The 21663-nt window shown below is 56.5% G+C and overlaps 2 protein-coding genes across 2 annotated transcripts in view; one reads left to right on the top strand and one right to left on the bottom strand.

Moving 5' to 3' along the window:
* Positions 1 to 20736, top strand: part of CXXC5 (CXXC finger protein 5) — a 36712-nt gene extending 15976 nt beyond the window's left edge. Inside the window, 7 exon segments of the mRNA XM_054079539.1 lie at positions 14352 to 15003; positions 15005 to 15059; positions 15062 to 15105; positions 15107 to 15179; positions 15182 to 15237; positions 15239 to 15418; positions 20485 to 20736. Coding sequence (XP_053935514.1) covers positions 14629 to 15003; positions 15005 to 15059; positions 15062 to 15105; positions 15107 to 15179; positions 15182 to 15237; positions 15239 to 15418; positions 20485 to 20529 — 828 coding nt within the window. The 5' untranslated portion in view covers positions 14352 to 14628 and the 3' untranslated portion in view covers positions 20530 to 20736.
* Positions 17473 to 20474, bottom strand: LOC128853592 (uncharacterized). Its single transcript, XM_054079538.1, has 2 exons — positions 19335 to 20474; positions 17473 to 19284 (listed from the first exon to the last, which is right to left on the bottom strand). Exons 1-2 carry the CDS (start codon positions 19622 to 19624, stop codon positions 18672 to 18674), a joined length of 903 nt encoding a protein of 300 aa, XP_053935513.1. The 5' UTR covers positions 19625 to 20474; the 3' UTR covers positions 17473 to 18671.
* Positions 20737 to 21663: the final 927 nt, after the last annotated feature.

Genomic DNA, 21663 nt, shown 5'->3' on the forward strand with positions numbered 1-21663 from the left:
TTCTTTGGAGCTGTTACGATCTGCCATGTACAATAAATCCGTCTTAGTTTGTGGATTATTGGCCCAATAGACCGTAACAGCTCTGTCAGCCCCTCCTGGCGTGCTGAGTCCGGCCGGCTCAGCCTGCCTGGGCTTTCCTTTATTTTTGTTTTATTTTATAGCACAATTTTCCTAAGGATTTTTCCATGCTGCGTGCGTGTACGGTAGCTGATATGGGAGCTCAGTTGCGTGCCCAGGATTCTCGGGTGGTTATTTCTTTTTTTTTTTCATATATATTTCCCCTCTGAAAAATACCCGAAGGCACAAATCCACCCGCTGGAGTCCAAGTCTCCGGGATGCGGTGAAGCGGGAAGGCAGAGCTGTTGCTCCCGGAGTGTGGCAGGCTGGCCAGGGGCTGCCTCAGCAGCATGGGTCCTGCTTCCTGGGATTGGGGTTTTGCTGCTTTCCAGCAGGATTTTCCCTGGACGGCCTTGCTTATGCAAGCTGCTGTTCCCTGTGATTGATGGAAGCCGGGAGAACCAGGATTTCCCAGGGGTGGCATGGGATGGCATGCCAGCCCTTCTGTCCTCGCTGGGCAGGGTGTGGGGTGGCACGTGCTCCGGTCACCCCCTGCCTGAATGTGGAGGGTCTGAGTCCCCTAGAGAGGGGGAACTTGCAGCCAGTCCTGCCCCAATGCCAGGCACCCCCTGCGTGGGCTCAGTGAGGCCGTGGGGTCAAACGTGGGGGGCAGGTGTGGGGCAGGATATGGGCCACAGGTGTGGGATGAGCAGTGGAGGGCAGATATGAGGGGTGGGTGTATGGTGTGGGGTACAGGTGCAGGCACAAGGTGCAGACGTGGGGTGCGGGTGCAGGCAGGACTGGGTGCGCTGCCGTGTCCCCTGACACCAGTTCGCCTGCACCCCGTTTTGACACGGGCCGTTCCTCTCTTCCCCGGTACCTGTGGGCTCTGCTGGGTTTCCAGGGCCGGTGGGGTTTGGGATCTGGATCTGCTGTAGGGCCGGGGCAGCTGGGGGCCACATGTGTCCACCCTTGTCCTTGAACCTGGAGCAGGGCAGAGGGCTTTGGGACAGGAGCGGGCTGAGCGCTTGGATCTGTCAGCGATGGCCCTGCTGGGATAGGGCTGGCGCTGGCTGCCAGTGCCAGGGATGGTTGGTGTCAGCGGTGCCACGGGGGGCTGCTGGCCTTTAAGCCCCCCCAGCGCAGGGGCTGGGGGAGCCGCTGTGGCCCCAGCAGCTCTGTAAGCCCATTAAGAGCTCAGGAAGCCTTACGCCTCGAGGGTCTGCCTGAGGGACTTGCACTACTGCAGCTTAAGCCCCTTGAGTCGAAGTGGGGACACGAAGACGTACGTGTCCATCCTCCAGAGGCTCCCATCTCAGATCCCCTGGCTGCTTCTCTCGGCCACAAGGGATGGGTGAAGGCTGCAGTCCTGAGAGCACCCCAGCACTGGGTCTGGCTTTGATGCATCATTAAAATGCATCATTGGGGTAAAGAATTCCCTCGTCTTCTGCAGAGCCCTTAAGGAGGATGTTCTTTCTCTTGGAGCCAGGGTTGAGCTTCACATTGTGTAGGAGAAAAGGGCAGAGAGGCCACGAGTCCAGCCATGCTACGTGAGATGTGGAAATCACCTTGACCAAGGGGAACATGGGCAGGGAGTGCTGGGGATTTCTTTCTCCTCTTAACCTGAACGTGGCCTCCCCCCAAAGGAGGAAATAAACTCCGAGGGTCTTTGTGAGTCCCTTGGGATGGTAACACTCCTTCCCCTGTTTTGTGAGCACAGCTTTCCTCTCACCCTGCCCTCGGTCAGGCTTTGCGTTTGCCCGCCACCATCCTGAGGACTGAGGAAGGTATCGTGGACAGCCCTTAAAATCCCAGGGGCTCACCCTAGCCTTGGCAATGAGTTTCCTTCTGCCTGATCCATCACCTGCTCCTGTTTCAACAGGCTCTGCTAAAAAATCTGTACCACATCTTTCTTACAAGCCCTACTCATGTATGGAAAGGTCTTCTGGCTACGTGCAAGACATCCAGTGAAAGGCTAAGTGTTTTGTAGCCATCCAGTTGCTTTCTGCAGCTAAACTGGTATCCAATCAAAGGCAGAAGCTGGCCTTGTACAACCCCTCCCTACTGTGCCACCACATCCCTGAGGCAGAAATTCTTCTCCCAGTGGTTTACTGGGGACTGTTTTCCTAGTGACTCTCTGCATCAGCTTGCCCAAGACTGCTGTTCTCCCATCCTTCCACAGGTTAGGAAGACACATTTCCTCTTGGGCTTGTTCTTGAAGAAGCATCAAGAATCAAAAGAGCTGTGAGGCATCTCCTCTGAACGGGCGCTTGGTGTGTGGTGGGTGCATCGCCTGTGCTCCTCTGCCCTCAGACACATTTGCCCATCTGAGAGCATGGCATGTGTTTGGTGCAGGTCTCCTTCCTGGCTGTGGTTCTAGTGGTTGAAAGTAGAACTTCACACTTCTGACATCACTGTTGGTCACCACTGAAGCTCCAGCAGCCCAGTTGGGACTGTTCTTGCTTGCTTGCCCTGAGGTGCCCCAGTGCCAGGGCTCACTGATCCCCAGGACTTGGTGCAAACCCTTGCCATGACTCTGCTCTGCCAGAGGACAAGGAGCTGATTGCTCCCTGGGCACAATCAGATGTGAAAGGGAGGAACATCCTCTCCTTCTTCGTTATCCTGGGATGCTCAGCCATTGTGTTGGTTACTACACCAACGTGGTTTTGTTGACTGCCCTTGCCCTTGAACGTGCAGATGGTGTGGGAGATCCAAGTCTAGTGCTGCGACTATGTCACAGAGAAGCCAAAGGGGATTAGAGGGGCAATGAGGGTCGCAGGAGACCTGAGGACTGGTGGAACCAGTGTTTGTTGTATTCCCCAGGGTCACAGGAGACCTGAGGACTGGTGGAACCAGTGTTTGTTGTATTCCCCAGGGTCGCAGGAGACCTGAGGACTGGTGGAACCAGTGTTTGTTGTATTCCCCAGGGTGGATGGAAATAATGGAGCACCTGCAGAGCATCACAGTCCTGGAGGTGTTGACAGCAAGAGTCCCCATCCTCTGGTACCTGCTGGCCTTGCTGTTGCAGCCTTCCCTCTGCCCAAATCTCCACCACTGTCCTCTTGCTCAACGTCTTCCAGCCAGCAGGTCGTACTCAGCTTGGCGGCACTGCCTTGACTTGCCCTGGGCTCTCTGGTTTCTATCCCTACCACCTCCAGCAGGATTCAGCTCAGCTCTGGGGTCACTCAGGACCTGCTGGTCATGCTGGGCGGTGGGAAGCTCTTGGGGCATGCAGCAGTGAGCTTGCACGAGCACTTGTGTCTAAGCTGGAGTGCGCTGGGGTTTGCTCTGTGTTATTCTGGGTTTAAAAAGGAAAGAAGTGATTGCTCGTTCCCAGTTCCTGCATTTCCTGCGAGCAGTCTTGCTCCTGGCTTATCTTCAGACAGCCTCAGGGGTATTCCTGTGGCGTTTGGGAGTTTAATCAGGCACTGCTGGGGCATGTGAACCCTGTGCTGAGTTGCTGTTCCCATGGAGGGGAGCGCCTCTTGCAGATATTTGGGTTGGCGTGCCTGGGCGGGGGGCTGGGCGGGCTGGGAACGCACTGCTCCTCCTGGGGATGTAGCTGAGAATGGCCGGGGGTGGCCACCCGCCTGGCTGAGGCGGCTTGTGGGCAGGGTGGCTTCCCCAGGGCACCCCATGCTTGGTTGTGAATGATGATCAACCTAGTGATTCAATGATATGCTGGGAGGGAGTGTTCGGCCTCTCTGGCCCTGCCTCTGCCACCTGCCTCCATTTTGTCCCAGCCCATGGATTTTCCTTGTAGCATCCCAGATGGGATCCATGGGTCCCCACCAGACCTGGCCCCTCTGGCCCTGACCCGACTGCTGCTCGGTTTAGTTTGGGTGATGTTGAATTCGGCAGAAAACCAGGGCCTGGGTGGAGGTGCCCAGTGCTCGTCTCTGCTTTGCCAGTGGAATCGAGGGCTTTTGTTGCTGGCTCTTTAGCAGGCAGTATTTCTTTTTCTGGGGGCTGGATGTATTCCTGGCAAGTAAAATGACGGATGCTCTGTTTCGTTTCCAGTGGCAGCGTTTCAGATTCCTTGCTCCAGGGCAGGAGCTGAGCGAACTCTGATTCCGGAGCAGCTCTGGTACCATAGCAGCTTAAAGGCCACGGGGTTTGCTTGAATGACAAACGGTGCTGAGTGTGGGGAAAGCTGAGGAGAGGCGGTTTTGTGTGGCATGCCCTCCATCTCTTGCAGGAGTGAAAGCCCGCCGAGTGCAGAAGCAGCTTTTTATTGTCTTTGCGCTCTGCAGGCAACTGAGGTGGTGGTGGAAAGGTGATGTGTAGAAGGAAGGCGAGTCCTGCCCTGCTGGCGAGCGGGGGTGCTCCCTGTGTCGCTGCTGGGGAGATGAGGAGAAGAGCAAAGTCTTGGGGCATGGCTGTGTGTCTTTGCCCTAGGAGCTCTTGGATGCTGTGCCCGCTCCCGACTTGGAGGAACGGGAGCAGATCCTGGCTGCTGGCTGAGCTGCATCCCGCAGTGAGCCCAAGCCATTGGTGAGGATGGGACCTGCCAGCGGGGTGCGTGGGATGCTGCAGTGCTGGGAATGGAGCGTGAGGGTTGGGGACTGCAGCCCGGGGTGTCAGAGCAAGCTGAGGACCTGCCTTCCTGAGGCTTCCCAACATTTTTTGGCCCATCCGGATGAACCTGAGGCATGTTTGGGTCTGCAGGTATAGAAATGGTGCTGGCAGCAGGCAAGGTTTGCCCATACCTGTTGAAGCTCCCCTGCATGTTCTTTTGGTGGTGGAGATAACTCTGACTGCAGGATGGTGGTGGCAGACGGGCAGCAAAACCTGCCCCCTCCAACCTTTCAAACCTCTCTGGTCCGCTGGGCTTTCTGGGAGCAGGGGAGGCTGCGATGCTGGTGCTGGCAGCCCCATTGCTGCAGCGAGTTTGGGCTCTGCTGGGATGGGAGGAGAGCAAGCCAGACTCCCTGAGGGCCCCTACCCAAAGCAGAGATGGTCTCTTCCCCCCAGCCGAGCCCTGGCCAAGCAGCCTTCCTCCCCTTTCTCTTCTTCCTCCCATTTCCCTCCTGCCAGCCAGGCCAAGCAAAACGCAGTGCTGACCAAAAATAACAACCGCCGGCAGATCCAGACAATGGATAAACCCCCGGCGAGGGCGACCCGAATCCTCCCAGAGGAAGACAGGATTATTCACCGTCCTCTCAGACATCTGTCAATAATCACCGAGCGCGGACCCCAGCGGCTTCCCAACGGTGCTGCTGCCTTCCTGGCAGCCGAAGCCATTCCTCTAAAGCAGTCACCTTCAGGAGCCAGCGCTCGCGCGGGGCTCAGGGGGATCACATGCTCCAATCCCACCTTTGCAGAAGCAGTGGGAGCCGGTGCTCGCGGGGGCTCAGGGGTATTGCGTGCTCCAATCCCACCTTTGCAGAAGCAGTGGGGACCCAGCCCTCCACTGTGGAGGTGGTGTGAGTGGAGGAGATGTCTCAGAGTTTAAGAGGAATGGCCTCAAGCTGCACCAGGGCAGGTTCAAATTGGACTTCAGGAAAAACTTCTTCACCAAAAGGGTTCTCTAGCTCTGGCAGCGGCTGCCCAGGAAGGTAGTGGAGTCTCCATCCCTGGAGGTGTTTAAAAGATGGGCAGATGAACTGCCTAGGCATATAATTTAGTTGTGGACAGGTATGGTTGGACTTCATGATCTCAAAGGTCTTTCCCAACCTAGTGATTCTATGATTCTCAGATGCTGATGTCTTCTCCAGCCCGCAGAAGGGTGGCTGGTGAGGCCAGGTGCTTGCTGCACCCTCACTTGCGTGGCTCCTGCCTCACTTCCCTCTCTTCACTTGGTCCATGGGATGCAAGTGCTTAGGTGTTGGCCTTGCCCTGCCGCCCTTGAGGTGGGGATCTCATTACCACGAGGTCCCCACCACCCATTAATGACCAAACTCAGACACAATGAGCTGGTCCTGGTGCTCTTGAGCTCACACTCGCACTACCGGTGTCCTTCTACGGGTGCACCAGCCCTTCCCACTGCCAGCTCTTCTGGGATCCAGAGCAGCCCCTTTATTTGTAGCTTACCACCACGGAGCTGCCTGGTGGGATGTGGAGGAGTGGGGCTTTGAGAGAACCAGGACCACAAGAGGACCTCTCTGGGCTCAAGCTGCTCTTGGAGTTGGCACTTATGGCTTTGGGCACCATTGAAGGTGGCACCTGGAAGTGGGAGTAATAGATTTGGGCACATCTGGAGGTGGTACTGATGAATTTGGGCACTTGGAAATGACACTAGTGGATTTGGGCACCGTTGAGGTGGTAGTTCAAGGTGGCCCTTGGAGGCGGCACTGGTGGATCTGGATGCCAGTGGAGGCGGCACTAGTGGCTTCAGGCACTTTTGGAGGTGGCACTTGGAGGTGGCACTGATAGATTCATGCACCATTGGACGTGGCAGTTGGAGGTGGCACTGATGGATTTGGGGCTTTTCACCATCAAATATTCCATGTGGCTTTGCCTACAACTTTTTTTTCTCATTTTTAATTAACTTCTCGGAGCTCAGCGCCTGCTGATCGGTCTCTCTGTGACCTGGTTATTGGTTAGACCCCAAGTAATTTATGCTGTAATTGCCCCATCTGTTAACAGGAGCTATTCACACATCTTAGCTTGGTCTCTCTGGGCTGCGTGCAGGTCTCCCTGGGGCAAAGCCTTGCCTGGGTGCCCTGCAGCCCTTTGTGGTGGGGGGGCTTCTGCTGGGATGCCCATTATTGCTGGCATCTGCTGCCAGACAGCGTCTGCCTCTTGTCCACCTGCCTCCAAGGTCCTTGGGTCATTGTCCTTTGTCCAGGGAAGTCGTGGTTGCCCCACCCCAGGAGGGGTTCCAGGCCAGGTTGGATGGGGCTTTGAGCAACCTAGTGGGAGGTGTCCCTGCCCATGGTAGTGTCTGGAACTGGATGAGCTTTAAGGTCCCTTCTCACCCAGACCATTCCATGATTCTATGGTTCAGCCTGGTCTTGTGAGCATCACAGACCTGAAATCATCTTGGGGACCTCTCTCGATGGAAGGGACACTGGGAACTGGCTGCTATGAAGAGTGAGGGTCCCTTCAGGAGGTTCTGGGTGTGCTTTGCAGAGGGCAGAGGGGTTCTGCTGGACTGGGAGTGATGCCGCATCTCCAGGAGGGCTGCTTTAGGCAGAACGATGCCAAGCCAGGGGGGAGTGGGCGAGTGGCAGAGAGCCGTGCCATGGCGCGTGAATGTCAGATGCTGCTTGGCTGCAAGCTGGGCTCGTGTGAGCGCAGATCTGCTCAATCCCATTTGGAGCAGGGGGAGAAGTGCGGGGGGGCCCTTCCCGAGGCTCAATCTGGTAGGTTTTAGTTACAGTCGTTTTAGGATTTGGGCAGCGAATTGGCGCAGCTTTGGCACGGGGCAGGGCTGGATGCGCGCCGGGGAGGGGAGGCTGCCAAGCCTCTCTCGTACCCCGGATTGAGGAAGGGGGAGGTGGTGCAGGTGGGGTGCAGCCCCCCCAGGGTTGAGCACTGTGGCTGTCACTCGGCTCTCTGGGCAGCAGCTGGGTGAGAGGAGGAGGGGAGGAGGTGCCTGGCGTTGTCCGCAGGGCACCCGCAGCCCTGCAATGCTTGGGTGGACGCTTCAAATCGCGTTATCTCCATAACCGCCCAGCTCCGTCCGCTCCGAGTGGCAGCGGAGATAAGTGGATTTCCAGGGAGCGCCTGGTCGTCTGACATTTAAGACTCCTTAATCCGTAACCACCACCCCGTGGAGGCAGGACGCAGCCACATTTCCCAGCTGGGCGGCATGGGGCAGCCCTGGGTACAGGTCGAGCCCCGTAGTGGTGGCTCTGTCTGTGCTGGCACCACAGCTCACCAGGGCCGCCATACAGTGAGGGTCAAGGATATGCATAGAGGTGGTGATGTCCCTGTCCTCTCTCAGGTGGGAACCTCCTTGGAAGCGCAGGACACGTTGCTGACAGGCTCTACCTTGCTTGGGTGCATTTCCCGGGGTTGTTGGGCATCCCTGCATGGCTCTGCTGTACTGGCATGGTCCACTGAATGGACCATGGCCATTCCAAAAGAATGGCTTTGCTGGAGCCATGGGGCAGGGAGCCCACCTGGGGAGGTGACATCATCTGCCGGCTCAGCTGGGCATCTGCAGGGCATCTGCTCAGCCTCACCATGGCATCCCTGAGAATGTGCCTGGCAGGACGTGTCTCTGGCCAGACCATGTGTACGTCCAGAGCTGCCCTTGGGAGACACCACCAGAGCAGAGTGGCTGCCTGCAAGGAGGAGATGGGTGAAAGCCACTCTGTGCGCCATGGTGATTTGCCATCTGCTTCCAGGGCCAACTCCAGATGCTGGATTTAATCTTCCATAGCCTTTTTAATTCAGGCGTTGGCTTCTTAATGTCCCTTCGTGCCACCTCGTCAGCAGAGATGAGCAGAGTGGCTGCCACTACCGGCACTTCAGAGGATGTTCTGGAGCACAGGAGATCAACTATCTCCATGCGAGTTGCCCATCTGGCGACCTGTCATCCCTCTGGCTCCTTAATCTGCAAGCGCCCAGGGTGAGGTTCAGCATTTATGACACTGGTCAACCCTCCCTCAGGCCTGGGCATCCTCTCTTGATATCTGGAGAAAATGGAGTGGGTGATGGTAACTTCCATGGCTCATCCAGGAGTTGATCTTCTGGCTGGACCAGTTTAGGGAAGGATGAATGCAAAGAGCAGAGCTTGGGGGCTGTTGGGTTGACAGAGGCAATGACTTACAAACAAGGTGGGTGAAAGGACACCCTTGTCTTTGCCTCGAGGTCCCCGTGGCTGCTAATCCCACATGATGTTCTCTCTGAACGGGTGTCCCGCAGGGATATTCAGCCTTGGGCTGAATCGTTGCTTGATTTCTCTCTTGGTTCACCTTGTTTACCCACATGGCTTTGGCAGAAGCAGCAGCTGAGACCAGACGGCACCTGCCAGTGGTCCCCGTGGCTGGGTCATGCCAGACTGAGTCCCTGGCAGGTCAAGACAGTGCTTCCTTGTGTGGTTTGGAGATGTCTGGCAGGCCTTTGGTCTGGTAACTGCTGTCTGACTTCTGGTTGATGAAGCTTTGATGGGACATCACCACCAGCTTTCACTTCATCTGTGTTACCTGGTGGAGGGAGCAGCAGGTTTGACTATGGGAATCAGGCACCTGGAAGCTGAGTTGGGTGTTGTGGTGCTGGCATTGGAGCGATTTTGAGCCTTGTTCTGGTGATGCCTTTGACCTGGGTTGCAACTGGACCATCTGACCTGTGATGGTGCTACAGGGCAGTGATCCTGTCCTACCTGCCGGCTTTTGTGTTTCAGACACCAGAATGCCTCAAGGTTGTCCTGGGGCTCCCCATGCATTGCTCCCACCACCCATGGCCCTGCAATCCTGGCCATCCTGAGGTCCTGTCCATGGCTGTTGGCTGTGGGCAGTTGAGGAGCATGGGGAGCACCTGTGGCCCCTCTCAGGAGCTGCAAGCGGTGTCTGCAGTGGGGAAGGTAGCTTAGAATCGTAGACTCATGGAGTGGTTTGGGTTGGAAAGGTCCTTAAAGCCCATACAGTTCCAATCCCACTGCCATCAGCAGGGACACCTCCCACTGGACCAGGGGGCTCAAAGCCTCTTGACCTGTAACTTTCCCAGGATGCCTTGGAAAGAGGCAAGTGCTGGTGGTGGGTGCCCTCCTTAGCTGCCCGTGTTGTGTTGAATCTGTCCATCTGTCTGTCTGTCCATCCATCACCAGACTTTGCCAGGGAGGTGTGAGCTGCGCTGGGTGGGCGGCTGTGTGCTGAGGGGGAGGAAGCAGGGACAAAAACCCAGTGGAAGGGACAATTACCTCCTTTCTGGAGGCTGAAAAGACGCCAGGGTCTCTTCCGTCTGCTCCAGGCAGACAAAGCCGCTGCCCCCGGTGCCCACCCAGAGCCCAGGGATTAGAAAAAAGCCGAACTTTTATTTTTCTCCCTTTGTCTCCAGAGCCCAGGAGCCGCTCAGCTTCGGCTTTGCTGCTTTCTTCTCCCTTCCAGGCCGTGTCTGTGCACGGCTGAGCGACCGGCAGCTTTTCCGGGAGGCAGCTGATTTATTTAAAATTAAAGGAAAGCAGAAGTTCTTTCTCGAAGCTGAGACTTTTAACGTTGTCAGGAGCTGAAGGCTTTCCAGCAATGCAGCGGAATGACACAGGGAGGGGGCTGGAAAGCACCGCTTGTCATTTCTTTAAGGGAAGTGAAGCTCCTCTCCTGCTGCCCTCGCCCGGTGCCTGGTGCCTGCAGGCAGGGACACTCAGTCCAAGGGCTGGCAATGGTTTCTGTGGCTGCTGGCCCACCGGAGAGCCTTTTGCAACCTTTATTGGTCTGGAATTATCAGGACCATTGCAGTGCGGCCCCCGAGGTCTGGGTGCCAGACCGGGGCAGAGCAGAGGAGAGGAGTGGGGTGCTGAGCTCTGGGGAATCCCTGGGGAAAGAGGAGCTCCCTTTTTGCCGCTCTGGACCCTGGGAGAGTGCTGCTGCCTCGTCCTGGGCAGCCAGGGGCAGGGTTTTGGGCTGACCCATGGAAGTGAGTCTCAGTGTGGGAGCAGGGGGAGCAAAGCGGGTGGCACCAAAGTGACAGCCTTGACTGGGAGGTGTAGCTCACCGGGCACTCGAACCACTGGGACATTTTGCATTCAGAGCTGCCTCATGGGCGTGGGCTCAGCGTGTACCTCACAAGGGGGTGGCAGGGGGAGAACAGAGTTCTATAAAGGGCTGGGGACCTCCAGGTGTGGGTTAAGGCCTCCTGACCTTGGTGGTGTCCCCTTGAACCCTGGCGTCCCTCCTGGCTGCTAAGCTGCCTGGTGCAAAGACCCGGGCGAGGGAGCCCATCACGTGCCCCTTAATGCGGTGGCCGGGGCTAAGCACCTTCTGACAGGGACCCAGATGACGCTGCCCGGCGCCTTCCCCAGGGATGGGGGCCGCAAAAGGGGCAGAAACAGGACGGGGGGGGCCTCACGGTCTTTGCGCGGGTCAATCATAAAGAAGGGATTAAGATCATTAATTCCTCCCCCCCCCTGCAATTAGCAACTTGGCCGGGCAGAGGCTGTTGAGGAGCAGCTGAGGTGTCTGCAGTGCTGGGTGGTCCCAGTGTCGGGGTTTGGGGATACGTTCTTTGTGCAAGTTAGCCATGACAAGCAGGTCCCGGGGTCCCTGGGAGGCGACAGTGGGGACAGACCCATCCTGCCTGGCATGGGGTGCTGCCATGGAGGAGCAGGAGCGTCAGGGGTCTGGAGGGCAGCGTGCGGTGGTTGCAGATGGCAGGAGCTGGCAGAGGCAGAGCAGCAGCCGGGACAATGGTGAGATTGTGTGGTGATGCTGCTTGGCACGGCTCGGCACAGCACCCCCTGCCAGCAGCTGGGCAGTGCCTTGCACCACTGGGGCAAAGAGGGGACATGGCGGGGTGTCCCTTGTCCCCATGGCTGATGGGTGAGCCACACTGGGTGGGCCAGGATGGTCTCATCCCACTGTGTTGCCTGCCACAGTGCCACCAGCACCCGCTTTATGTAGGGATTGCAGGGACAGGACAAGGGGGAAGGGTTTTCAGCTGGAAGATGGGAGATCGAGATGAGATCTTAGAGAGAAATGTTTTGCTGTCAGGGTGGGAGACACTAGCCCAGGTTGCCCAGAGCAGTGGTGGCTGCCCCATCCCTGGAGGTGTTCAAGGCCAGGTTGGATGGGGCTTGAAGCCCCCTGATCCAATGGGAGGTGTCCCTGCTCATGGCAGGGAATGAGACTGGGTGGGCTTTGAGGTTCCTTCCAACCCAAACCATTCCATACTTCTGTGATTCCATGTGGTGAGGTGGGACGGGCGGGCAGTAGCCAGCCACAGCCAGAGGGGAAGGCTGGCTGGCAGGCTGGGCATGGAGGAAGATGGGAAGTGGTGGAGGCAGTGACTGCAGCCTCCCTCCATTTGGTGTCCTCCCCAGCTCTGCGCCCAACACTTGTTGTTTGAGGGACCCCTCAGCACGGCAGTGAGCCCCCATGGGCGCGGCTTGAGGGCTTTGCCAGAGGGATGTGAGATGAGCTCCTGCTGTCCCTCCTGTGCTGCTCCTGGTCGTGGCCAACAGAGCCCTGGTTAATGCCGCGGCAGCACCGCAGCTTGGTGGTTATGATGCCACGAGGCTGGTAAATCCTGGGCTGATCCTGCTCGGCACTTGGCTCCCTGCTCGGCGGCCAAACGGGGCGGAAGAGGCGCAGGCCCGCAGGAAAGGCAGCCGCGGGCAGGCGTGAGATAATGCCGCCAGGCGACTTTATCTCACATCCTCCCGTACCGTGCTTTTCCTGCCGCCATCCCCACTCCGGCTCCTGCGCCGGTTGCTTTGGGCGTTAAGGTGTGACCTGTCCTAACGCCTCCAGGGATGGATCCCTACCTCCCTGTCTGCCAGGGATGGATCCCCTGCTGCACCCCAGCCTCGCCGCCACCCAGCACCCACTGCCCACAGAGCAGAATGCTGGGAAGGGCAGTCTGTTCTGCCGCAGCCATCCGGCCACACGTGGCCTGGCGAGCTCCAGGCTGGAACCCAAGCCCTGCATCGATCCACGCTGCATCTTAAATCCCGCAGCAGCTGAAGCAAGCGGTTTTTAGTGCACGGGCAGGGGGGTTCCCCGCAGGCTCTGGCACCAGGGTGAGACAGACTGGCTTCCTCCACCGGTGCTGGGGATCTGTGTGGGGACATTGCCCCCCTCAGCCTTTTAGTGGCTGTGCCCACAGCCGTGTCCGTGGGGAAGGGTCCTGGGCTACAGTGGGGTTGCTGGAGTCCCATTGCGGCTCAGCCTTAACAAAGGGGACACGAAGGGTGACAGATGAGCAGGGTGCAGGGGTGCCCCTCGCTCTGTGCATCACTTCTGGGCAGGAGGGAGGGTTCTGGCAGAGCTCTCCACATGTGGCTGCATCCTTGCCCACAGTCTGAGAGGAGGCTGACGGGACAGCCGGAATGGAGGGACTGGGTAGGCGAGGGGCCTCCTCCCAGCACTGCCCTCCCCCAGCTGCCACCGGGGTGGGGACGTGGGTTCCTGCTCCGCTAAGCCCTGCAGCTTTTCTCCTAAAGCCTGATTACTCTGGCGGTGCCTGTGCGTGCGTGCGTGCTTGGGAGGGGAGGAGGAGGAATTTCACAACAAGTGTTTGCAGCCAGCTGCCCCCGGGATGGTGGCATTGCTCCCACGCCAGGGAACAGCACCAAAGAGGGCTCTTGCCATTGCCACCAAGACCCTTCCTGCACTGGGTGCCGTGGTGGGCGTGTGGGCAGGGCATGGCAGGAGGTCAGCAGTGAGCAATGGAGGTGGACGTGGTGGCTTCTCATGGGGTTTGTAGGTAGATGCTGCGGCTTCCTATGGTGCCTGGAGGTGGACGCTATTGACTCCTCATGGAGCTTGCAGGTGGATGCCATGGCTGATGGCTGCCCATGAGGTTTTGGGGTGGACACTATGGTTCCTCATGGAGTTATGATGTAGACACTGTGGTTCCTCACAGGGTTTGGATGTGGACATGTGGATTCTCATGGGGTTTGGAGGTGTACGCTGTGTTTCCTCATAGGGTTTGGAGATGGATGCTGTGGCTCCCTGTGGGGCTTGGAGGTGGCTGTTGTGGCTCCCCATGGGTCTTGGAGGTGGATAGGGCAGCTCTTGGTGGGGTTTGGAGGTGGATGCTCTTGCTTCCTGAGGGGCTTGGAGGTGGATGTTGCAGCTCCCCGTGTGACTTCCTTCCCTTGTCCAGTGCTGTTGCACAGTGCTGGTCTGGAGACAAAGGTCCAGGGAGTAGAGGAGGAGGGTAGGGGGAGCAGCCCAGCCTGAGTTGGCTGCACAGCATCATCTGGGAGTGTGCAGGAGCTGGGCTGCAGCCCTGCACCCAGCTGCCTGTGTGGCACCCGACCTGGACGACACGGACGGCTGCTGAGTGGGGACTGGTTCGCACGAGCTCCGGCTGCTGCCTCGGGGACATCCTGTGGGCGCCTGTGGTCCTGTCTGGCATGGGGGCCGCCTGCTGCTGGAGCGGAGCAGGAGCCGAGCCCCGTGACTTCCCTGGACCTGCAGTCGCTGGGGGAGGAGAGCCGGGCACAGAGAGCCTTTAAGCAGCAGAGTGCCATTGCTGCTGGCCAGGCCTTCCCCGGTGACCCCCCGTTTCTGTCTGCATGGCGACCCTTTTAAAGAGCAGCAGAACGGATCTCCACCAAGGTCCGTTCCCTGGAGTTTCTTTGTTCACGGCGCAGAGACTTTCATGGCAGGGGGAGGAAGAGCCGCTTTGAAAAGCTCGTTGGCTCTTGCCAGCGCTAACTCTCTTTTCTTTTCCACTTGCAGAGCCGCATGGTGTGTACCCAAGGCGCAGAGCATGTCTTTGCACTGAGGCTGGACTGAAGTCCTCTGCAGCTGAGGCTGGAGGAGCTGCCCCGTTGATGAGCGTTCCCATCTGAGCTTTCCCCAGCGGCCGGCGGGCTGGTGCTACCAGAAGGGCTTTGGGGGCCTTTTGCTTTTGGGGGTGGGTTTTTGGGGGTTCTTCTGTTTGGTTTTTTTTTGGTTTTTGTTTTTTTTTTTTTTCTAATTTGGGGTTTGGTTTTGTTGTTGGGCTCCGGGCACCATGTCAAATCCGGGCTCCCATCAAGACACTGGGAACAAGCCAGAGACAGAAAAAAATAACCAAGATGACTCTCAACCCCCAGTCAGTTCCGAGAGGAGGAACAAAAGTGGAATAATAAGTGAACCTTTGAACAAAAGTCTTAAGAAGTCCCGTCCACTCTCCCACTATTCCACCTTTGGTAGCAGCAGCTCGGTAAGCGAACATTCAGAGAAAGGCAACCCCTTAGCTAATGGCAATGACACGACTGTGGATAAAAGTCATTCTACCTCAAAGCACAAAAGCATCTCTAGTATGCTGAGCAAATTAGACCGGGTATCAGAGATCTCCTCAGAAGGGACAGATCGGACCCTACAACAGTTTGCTCAGTCGACAGAAAATGCTTAAGAGAGTGGTACAGGAGCATCTTCCTCTCGCAAGCGACCACGGGACTGGATCTCTGACATGGAGGCAGTCTCAGCTGCAGAGACAATGAACGGCCCCCTCTGATTTTCCTTACCTGGGGGCTTTTCCCATCAACCCAGGCCTTTTCATTATGACCCCTGCCGGCGTGTTCTGGCAGAGAGCGCACTCCATATGGCTGGCTTGGCAGAATATCCCATGCAGAATGATGTTGGCATCTGCCATCAATTCGGGGAAAAAGAAACGGAAAAGATGCGGCATGTGCCGCCCTGCCGAAGACGGAATAAACTGCGAGCAGTGCAGCAGTTGTAGGAATCGCAAAACTGGCCACCAGATTTGCAAATTCCGAAAATGTGAAGAACTCAAAAAGAAGCCTTCTGCAGCACTGGAGGTAACCGGCCCCTCTCAGGCACCCTAACCCCTCCTCGGGCTGCGCTCCTGGGTTCGGACCTTGCCCTAGATAATAAAACGCCTGGTACTTCTTACTTTTTTATTTTTCCCTTTTCCATTAACATTTCCTCCAGTGAGATGCGTGCTTTGCCCATTGCTCCCAGTCCCCACTCTCCCTGGTGGGCTGGGCTTGGGGAGTAGGGCTGGGATCTCGCCCTGGGGTTCTAGGAGTGTTGTGCTTGGCTCTCCCCTTGGCAGGTGCGGGCAGCAGTGGGTCGGGTCACTCCTGGGCTTTCAGTGCCGGTGTCCCTTGTCCCGGGGAGCTGCTGCTTCCTGAGCCAGGGAGCAGCTTTGAATCTGGTGATGGGAGCAGAGGGTGGGGAGGCAGGAGGTTGCTGTTTGGTACCCGGCTATGGGGGCAGAGGGTGGGGAGGCAGGAGGCGGCTGTTTGGTACCTGGCGATGGGGGCAGAGGGGGTGGGGAGGCAGGAGGTGGCTGTTTGGGACAGAGCCTGGGGGTGACTAGTGCTTGCAAAAGCCCAGCTGGGGCACTCAGAGTGAGTCCCTAAGGCTAAGTTGTGCGCCTGCTTGGGCACCCGGCTGCGCTGGAAGCATCTCTGCTCCTGCCGCGCCTGCCGAGCACGGGGATGCCTGGTTGGGATGTGTGGGTGCTGGGGTGGTACCTGGGCTGTCATCACCTGCAACCCATGGAGACCACATCCATCCGTGGGTGTTGTCCTTGGCTGCTGCAAGCTGCTGTTGGGATGGGGAATCCACTGGGAAGGTGGGGAGTGCAGGAAAAGTCCAGTGACTTGAGTTGTCGCATAGGTCTGAAATTCAGTTGGGATCATGCGCAGCTGCTAGTGACGTGGGCATGGGCAGGGGCTGGGCACTGGTGGCTCTGGACGTGGTGCATGGCCATGCCACTCCTTCAGAGCCTGCCCCTTGTTGCATGCTCAGGGTTGCTCTGGGCCTGCCCACTGGGCCCCCATGTGTTACACTTAAGCTGGGTCTGATTTTTCTGGGAGCTGATCCCACTGTCAGCTGTGCCAGCATGTTCCTCCTGCTGGAGAGGACATCCCCAGAGCCAGCAAAGGCTAAAAGTCACCTGGACGTCAGCTGGATCATGCCTGCTGGCACAAGGGCATTGCCCATCCTTTGGTCCCGACAAGACAACCCACCGTTTCCTTAGCCACGTTCCACGTTTTTCATTTAGCATCAGCTCAGAATGAATCGTGAAGACGAACAAAAAATCTCTTTGGGCGGCGGGGATGAGGCGAGGGGGCCTATGTCTTTCAAAAACCGCTGTATTGCTAAATTATATTCGTGTTCTAATTTGCTGAGTCAGTGATCTGGAAAAAGGGAGAAAGGGAAAAAAAAAGTTCATCTCTTCCAAAGAGTCCTAAATCGGGTCAATAGACTCGGAGCTCACAGCAGCCCAGGGAATTGCTCCCATCTCCTGGTGCTGCATTGTGTCAGGGGGTGATAAATAGCACCGGGAGCCCATGATATGGTCACCTCCTTGGTTGGTTTCTCCATCCCACAGCTGGTTGAGAAACTGGAGCCACTGCAACAGGGCTCCAGTTGTGATGGAAGGGTCCCTCCAAAGATTGGTCCCCATCTCTCCTAGGCATGACCATAAGTGTTGAGGCTGAAAAGAGATTTTGTGCTAGTGAGGATGGACGCCTGGGTTGCTCCAGGGCATTACCATCCCCTTTTCAGAGCAGACCCTCCCCTCTCTCAGAGTGTCCATTTGCACCATGTGTTGACCTTCATAGAATCATGGAATCACAGAATAGTTTGGGTTAGAAGGGACATCAAAGCCCATCCGGTCCCAATCCCCTACCATGGGCAGGGACACCTCCCACTGGATCAGGGGGGTCTCAAACTCCCCATCCAGCCTGGCCTCTGAACACCCTCAAGGGTTTTTGAACAGCCACCAACTTCTCTGGGCAACCTGGGCCAGGGACCACCCCCACCCTCACGAATTTGTGGCTGTATGTGTCTGAACAAGGATGCTGGGACCTCAGCTGATGTCCAGGGTCAACCTGGTCACTGGCAGGGTTGTTATACCTCACCGTACATCAACCAGCCTCGACAGTGCGTTGTGTTGGGCCAACGCTAGGGCAACCACTGCACTTGCCTTGTTGTGAAGACCTGTCTGGAAGTGGTGGTGGCCAAATGCAGAGCTCAGCAGCTCCATGGTCTGCTGGTCCTGCTGGGATGAAGTCCCACCATAGTGCTGATACCAGGACAGGAGGGGGGCATTTACTGGCCCTTGTGAGGGGCTGAACAATTCACAGGGCTTTGTGAAGCATCATGCCACTGCAGGCACCTGGGGAGAAGAGCTGTGGCAGTGAGGCTGCTCTGCCAGTGCTGTGCATCCAAAGAGGTGTCCTTTGAGAAACCCAGACTGGGGCCACAGCTCTGATTAAACATTGACTAAAATCAAGCACTAAAAAAACCCCAGAATTAAACCTTTATGGCAGCATAAAAGATGGGCTGAATCCCTCTGCCACTGTTTAAGCTTTATCTGCTCATCTATAGAGCTTGAATAACCGGTAGCCACTGGTGTCCCAGTGCGGTGGTGGCCGTTTGAGGCTTTAAGGCCAGTGAGGCAGGTTGGATGGTTTGGAGCAAGCAGCAGTATGTCCTGCACTGACCAGGCTCCTCTGGGCTCTGCCAGCCCTGGCAACCCAGATAATGTTGTTGGGAACTGGTGGCCAGCCCTGTACAGGGCACCCTAGGCTTGTCTCAAGACCCGTTGGCACATGAAGTCTATGAATAGTCAGGAGACAGAGTTGCCCTTCCATCTGGAGAGGCCTTGGTGAAGTGTGTTGGTGCCCAGCTAGTTCTGGTGTGAGGATCACCACCACCCTCATGAGTCTCCAGGGCATGTTGTGACAGGAGAAGGGGCAATGGTTTTAAACTGAATCAGGGCAGGGTTAAGCTGGACATGAGGATGACATGTTCTATAATGAGTGTGGTAAGGCCCTGGCCCAGGTTGCCCAGAGCAGTGGTGGCTGCCCTATCCCTGGAGGTGTTCAAGGCCAGGTTGGACAGGGCTTGAAGCAATCTGATCCAGTGGAAGGTGTCTCTGTCCATGACAGGGCATTGGAATTTGAGGTCCCTTCCAACCTAAACTGTTCGGTGACTTGTGGGGATGAGGGGGTTTTAATCTGGGCACCCACATTAGAGGTGGTTGTCCATCTTCCTTTTACAATGAAGGGGCAGAGGTGACCTGTATTGGACATCTCATTCCAGACCCATTAGGAGCCCCTTTCCCCTTGTTCCTCTCTCCTGGGATGATGTATCTGAGTAGGTGGCCCTTACTGCTGAATCCACCATGCTCTGCCCTGCTGATTCTCCATCTGGCGCCTTGGGTGGGATGCAGCCTGGGTGACATGCTGTGCCACAAGCCCTCTGCATCATTGCTGGGGAACACTCGTGTCTTCCTTGGATGCCTGATTGAAGAGACCTCTGGGGAAGTGGTGAGCCTGCAGCTCTCTGACTGTCCCAGCCTGGTTTGCTCCAAGGACCCGACACAGGCTGGAAGCAGGAGAAAGTGTGATCTGTCAGCAGCCTGGCTGGACACCACCATCTCTTGACCATTCTCACCTTCCACCCTGTCCCCTTGCTCCAGCCCCATGTTTGGGTCATGGTGCCTGTGGAAGTGAGCACGCTGGGGTTCCTCCCGCAGAGGTTGGTGCCTGTACTGCCCTGTACTGAGGCTTGGTGGGTGATCCAAGAGAATGACCGGATCAAAGCCTGCTGGCTCCTGCTTGGCATTAGGTGACTCTTTGGACAATACATGGGGTACCCAAGCCCTGCACACAGGCTTGACAGTGGGAGCTGGTTCTGGGGCTGACTGTGTCCCCCCCTGCCCCATGGCACCCAGCTGCTGCCCATCACCGCAGCCTGGGCCTTGTTTCCCGTTGATGTCCTTTGCTTGTGGGAGATGTGGGAACCAAAGGGCTCTCTGAGGCATGTCCTCTTGGTGGCTGTGTGGCCCTTGCCTGTTGGCCAGCGTGGCTTGCCTTATCTGGAGGCTTCTGGCATTGAGAGATGTTGTGGTTATACATGGCCTCATGAACGTTGTGTGGGCTTCCCACCCCATCCAGCTGGGAGATGTCTCTCCTTCCAGAGGATGGCAGAGTCCTGGGGCCATTGACCTTTTCTGGAGGTGGCTTTGAAGAGGTCTTGTCCATTGTTTATCACTTTGTTGCGTTTAGGATTGAGCCTGGTGGGACTCATCCCTCCTCCCCTGTGACAAGCTGAGAGGTCCCCGCTGCTCTGTTGGGGACAACGTTGTTCTTTGTGGCCGGGTGGCAGTGGGGTGATGTCCCTTGTGTCCCAAGCAGCTCCTGGGTCTGGTGGCCCCAAACACAGCCAGTCCACTCCCTGCCTCAGTTTACCCCCAGATGCCCTCCTGAACCCATCCGCTGACTGGGCTCCTATCTGCTGGGTGTCTGTCTGTCCATGGCAGGGCTGCTGTCTGGCGGGTGCCTGTCTCTCTGTGGCAGAAATCCTGTCTGGCATGTGTCTGTCTGTTCATGGCAGGGCTTCTGTCCGGCAGGTGTCCATCTGTCCATGGCAGGGCTCCTGACTGGCAGGTGCCTGTCTCTCTGTGGCAGGGCTCGTGTCTGTCTGTCCGTGGCTGAGCTCCTGTCTGGCGGTGTCCCGTCTGTCCGTGGCAGGATGGTGGGGGGTGGCAGCGAGGGCCGTGGTTGCCGGCTCCCCGGCCATTGTGCTCGGCTGTTAGCTGAAGGGGAAGCGGAGTTTTTCCCATTGTGCTGGCCATGGCTTGGGGACGCGGGAACAAAGGCCACACTGCTGTGCTGGGCGCCTTGCTGGGGACGGGCTGGCAGCGGGGGGACCCCCTCGTCCTCCCTCCAGCCGCATCCTAGTGGCCTGGAAGCCTTGGGATGCGTGGGTGCATGTGTGTGCGGTGCAAGGTGACCAGGATGCTGGGCTGGGGGCGGTGGGAGGTGGGTGCACAATGTAGGCTGTGCCGGACCCGACCTAACGCCTTGTCCCTTCTTCTCTCTCCCTGTCTCTTCCTTTCCAGAAGGTGATGCTTCCTACAGGAGCCGCGTTCCGATGGTTCCAGTAGGAACAGGAATCCCAAAGCTCTGTCATCCAAGTGCAATGTCACTGCTTGCTTGTGTTGTCTCAGGCAAGGGATTTTGGCTGAAATGAATGGATGCACCTGTGTCTCTTTAGAACCAAAAATATTTTCTCGCAAATCTCATTCCTGTTTTTTATAATTTCGTTCTTTTTCTTTTTTTTTTTTTTGCGTTTGTTTTAACAATCCTCGGCGTCCAGTCAGACATTTACCCTGCTTTTCAAATAAAATAATGAAAAGAAAAAAAAAACAACCACAAGTGGATCTGTAAAGTACCAAGACTTAAATAGGCAGAGTATGGACAATCAGTTTCTTTCTGTGTTTTGGTGTTGATGTTGTTTCTGTGTGAGAGATGCAGTTCTTGTGTAGGGAATGTACATTTACAGTAACCTTTTAAAAACCTAGTTACTAATAAGCACTACTGTAATTTAGCACAGTTGTTTAATTGCACCCTCATTTATACTTTTTATTTGATTCTTTCCCGTCATACAATAGCGTGGGGTAGTTTTCTAGAATGCCTCAACTTCATGTTTATAAATGAGAATATGTTTAAAGCGATGTAGTCTCCCTTTCCCCGGCCGTTCACCATGGAAGTTTCACCCCGCTCTCAGAGGTGGAAGGAACCAATCGCTGCACACCGGCGCTCGCCAACAAAGGAGAAAAGGAGAAAAAAAAAAGTCATTGTTAGTTTATTATATAGAACAAGAAACACCACGGACAGATAAACCTAACGGCAATGGTTTCCTCCTAGGCATAATTTTTGTAAACTTACTGAAGTTAAAAATCAAAATAAAGCTGCGGTTGCAGGACCTGTGCTGAAGCAGTTCCGAAAGTGATGTTTCTCTTCTGTTCAAACCCCGTCGCGCCAGCGCTCTTCATCATTAAATTGAAATGCTGTTTGTAATGTTTTAGCAATCCAGGCTGTTTTGTGAATAAAATGAATGCATGTTTTGTGTCATGATTTACGGCTTTGTTATTTCGTTCCCACACCTCTTTCCAGCTGCCCAGGCCCCCTGTGCCAGCGGTGGCCAGTCCTTCCCACCTCCACCCACACGTGTGCCCCCTTCTGGTGCTGCTGCTGGAGGGCGATGCCGGAGCAGGGATGCTGAACACCCCCAAACA

Source organism: Cuculus canorus, chromosome 14 (genome assembly GCF_017976375.1).
Source record: "Cuculus canorus isolate bCucCan1 chromosome 14, bCucCan1.pri, whole genome shotgun sequence".
NCBI classification, from domain to species: Eukaryota; Metazoa; Chordata; class Aves; order Cuculiformes; family Cuculidae; genus Cuculus; species Cuculus canorus.

Bases quoted from the DNA above. Each gene is read 5' to 3' on its own strand.
- LOC128853592 (XM_054079538.1), bottom strand. From the start codon at position 19,624: ATGGACAAGACCTCTTCAAAGCCACCTCCAGAAAAGGTCAATGGCCCC. The intron at 19,285-19,334 runs GCTGCGGTGATG...GGGGGGACACAG, and splicing joins CAACGGGAAACAAGGCCCAG to TCAGCCCCAGAACCAGCTCC.